The 3,433-nt window shown below is 61.8% G+C and overlaps 1 protein-coding gene across 1 annotated transcript in view; it reads left to right on the forward strand.

The window, feature by feature from the left end:
* The window catches only part of MCM2 (minichromosome maintenance complex component 2), a 26,115-nt gene that overhangs the window by 19,458 nt on the left and 3,224 nt on the right, over positions 1 to 3,433 (forward strand). Inside the window, exons 7-10 of the mRNA XM_012663089.1 lie at positions 541 to 713; positions 1,214 to 1,453; positions 2,848 to 3,030; positions 3,108 to 3,263. Of these exons, the coding sequence (XP_012518543.1) occupies positions 541 to 713; positions 1,214 to 1,453; positions 2,848 to 3,030; positions 3,108 to 3,263 (752 nt within the window). The remainder of the gene's footprint in view (positions 1 to 540; positions 714 to 1,213; positions 1,454 to 2,847; positions 3,031 to 3,107; positions 3,264 to 3,433) is intronic.

Below are 3,433 nucleotides of genomic sequence, written 5' to 3' on the forward strand. Positions count from 1 at the left end.
TCTCGAACTCCTGACCTCGAGCGATCCTCCTGCCTCAGACTCCTGGGACTACAGGCATGCGCCACCATGCCCGGCTAATTTTTTCTATATATATATTTTTAGTTCTCCAGATCATTTCTTTCTATTTTTTAGTACAGACAGGGTCTCGCTCTTGCTCGGGCTGCTCTCGAGCTCCTGACCTTGAGCGATCCTCCCTCCTCGGCCTCCCAGAGTGCTGGGATGACAGGCGTGAGCCACCGCGCCCGGCCTACACCTCGAGTTTTTTGTTGAGCCGTGTTCTCAGAACCCCCTCGGATGTCGCCGGGAGACGCGGGGAGGGGAGCTCGGTGCCTCTCAGCCGGGGCAGAGTGGCGTCTGGTCGCGGCCAGCGGGAGACCGGGTGGCCCCGGCCCCGTCACTGCCCGTGTTCTCGGTTTTTCCTCTGGGAGGAGGAGTTAAGCTTCGCGTCCAACTGAGGCTGTCGTTTGGAGTGGGGGAGCTCTTTGCAAGCGCTGGGGACCCAGCCCTGCCCCGCGCTGCTCCCCTCGGCCCTCGGTGCAGCCTGGGCGGGGAAGGCGGGGGGCGGGGCGTGCGCTGCAGCGGAGGGTTCCTGTGTTGCAGGGGGGCGCTACGACCCCTCGCTGACCTTCTCAGAGAACGTGGACCTCACGGAGCCCATCATCTCGCGCTTCGACATCCTGTGCGTGGTGAGGGACACGGTCGACCCCGTCCAGGTACGGCCCCCGCGCGCGGCGTGCCAGCCGCCGGGACGGGACGCCGCCCGGCCTGTCCCCGGGTCCCTCCTCGCGTCCAGCAGTCGGCCTGACTTCCCTCTGCCGCCCCAGCCCCGCCCCGGCCCCCGCGCGGCACGATCCGCAAGGCGCCACCGAGTCCCGGGGTCCCCGCTTCCCACCGCCTCTGTCTCCCTCCAAGCTGGACCCTCATTCCCGTCCCCCTATTTTCTTCCGGGCGCGTTACTGTCCACGATTACTATTTCAAACCGCATTTGCATCCTCTCCCCGCACAGCGGGAACCTCCGGAAGGCTCCGGCCCAAGGAACAAGGGGGCCCCGGCAACCAAAACCGCCCGGCCCAACGGTGGCGGCAACCCGGCCGTGAAAAAACCGCCGTCCCCGGGGACACGCGTGCAGCTTTTCCTTCCTTCCAGCCAGCTGGCGTCCTCCCGGCTGGTCACTGACCCCCTCTCAGACCCTCCCTCTCGCGTCTCGTCGCAGGACGAGATGCTGGCCCGCTTCGTGGTGGGCAGCCACATCCGGCACCACCCCAACAACAAGCAGGAGGAGGGCCCGGCCGCCGAGCCCGCCATGCCCAGCACGTACGGCGTGGAGCCCCTGCCGCAGGACGTCCTGAAGAAGTACGTCATCTACGCCAAGGAGAAGGTCCACCCCAAGCTCAACCACATAGACCAGGACAAGGTGGCCAAGATGTACAGCGATCTGAGGAAGGAGTCTGCGGTGCGCACGGGGGCCGAGCGCGGGGGTGGGGCGGAGGGGGAGGCGCGGCTCGGGCAGCGGGCGCGGCGTTCAGCCGGTCAGCACAGAAGGTGCCGGAGCAGGAAGGCGTCGAAAAAAATGATGCCAGGCCGGGCGTGGTGGCTCATGCATGTCACCCTAGCACTTTGGGAGGCCAAGGCAGGAGGATCACTTGAGGTTAGGAGTTTGAGACCAGCCTGAGCAAGAGTGAGACCCCGTCTCTACTAAAAATAGAAAGAAATTAGCCAAACAACTAAAAATATATAGAAAAAGTTAGCTGGGCGTGGTGGCACATGGCTGTAATCCCAGCACTCTGGGAGGCCGAGGCAGAAGGATCGCTTGAGGTCAGGAGTCGAGACCAGCTTGAGCAAGAGCGAGACCCTGACTCTACTAAAAAAAAAAAAAATAGAAAGAAATTGGCCAAACAATTAAAAATAGAAAAAATTAGCTGGGCATGGTGGCGCGTACCTGTAGTCCCAGCACTCTGGGAGGCCGAGGCGGGAGGATCGCTCGAGGTCAGGAGTTCGAGACCAGCCTGAGCAAGAGCGAGACCCCGTCTCTACTAAAAATAGAAAGAAATTAGCTGGACAACTAAAAATATAGAGAAAAAATTAGCCGGGCACGGTGGCGCATGCCTATAGTCCCAGCTACTCGGGAGGCTGAGGCAGGAGGATCGCTTGTGTCCAGGAGTCGGAGGTTGCTGTGAGCGAGGCTGACGCCACGGCACTCTAGCCTGGGCGATACAGCAAGACTCAGTCGCAAAAAAACATTCCTTAGCCGTTTTGTTTTAGATGAAACTTAAATGTGCGTTCATCCGTCTGTCTGGGTGTGGGACCATCATCCTTTTTTTTTTTTTTGGAGACGTGCTCTTACTCTCACTGCGTGAGTCCCGCCCCGGCGAACACGGACTCTGAACCTGCTTCGGTTCACCCCGAGCGGAGCAAACACTCAACAGCTCGCAGAACCCCCGTCGGGATTGTTCCGTGTCACCCACACCCAATCAAGACGGCAGCTACTTTTTTTGTCTTTGCCTTTTCCCTTCACGAAGGCTTTTCAGAGCACTCTGCTTAGTTTTCAGACAAACAACTGCTTATTTTTTTTTTTTCCCCCACTTCTCCCGGATGACGCGCTCTTTAGCGCGTGACAGCAACCAAAACCGCTGGCCACAGACATCACAGGGTCCGAGGTGCTTTGAGCTGGGCGGGCATCATAGGACCGGCCACCAGCGTTCGGTGTCCCCTGGCGTCACCCGCAGTGAGCGTCCACCGGGGCGGCTCAGGCGAGCTCTTCCGCCGCAGATGGCGCCGCTAGACGGGGCTTCTCGCCCTGGTGTCTGAGACGGCCGCGTCTCAGGCCTGACGCTGCGCCCCCTGCAGGCGACGGGCAGCATCCCCATCACGGTAAGGCACATCGAGTCCATGATCCGCATGGCCGAGGCCCACGCGCGCATCCACCTGCGGGACTACGTCACGGAAGACGACGTCAACATGGCCATCCGCGTGATGCTCGAGAGCTTCGTGGACGCGCAGAAGTTCAGCGTCACGCGCAGCATGCGCAAGGTGGGCGCGAGCCGCGGCGCGCGGGGCCGGCCCTGGCGGGGAGGGCGGCGTCTGACCGGGGCTGTCCTCTGCCGCAGAGCTTCGCCCGCTACCTCTCGTTCCGGCGCGACAACAACGAGCTGCTGCTCTTCCTGCTGAAGCAGCTGGTGGCCGAGCAGGTCACGTATCAGCGCAACCGCTTTGGGGCCCAGCAGGACGCCATCGAGGTGCCCGAGAAGGACCTGGTGGACAAGGTACGGGCTCGGCCGGCGGCCAGGGTCGGGGTTTGCTGCCTCGCGGGTCTTCGGTGTCCCCTTTGGGTGCCTTGATCACGGCGGTTGCTAAGTGGTGGCCTCGGATGGCGGCCGTTTCCTGGGTTCTTCCACCACGCCGGGTCCAGTTGTGCGTGGGCTTTCTTTTTTTT

The sequence above is a fragment of the Propithecus coquereli genome, unplaced genomic scaffold (assembly GCF_000956105.1).
Source record: "Propithecus coquereli isolate 6110/MARCELLA unplaced genomic scaffold, Pcoq_1.0 Scaffold796, whole genome shotgun sequence".
Taxonomy (NCBI): domain Eukaryota; kingdom Metazoa; phylum Chordata; class Mammalia; order Primates; family Indriidae; genus Propithecus; species Propithecus coquereli.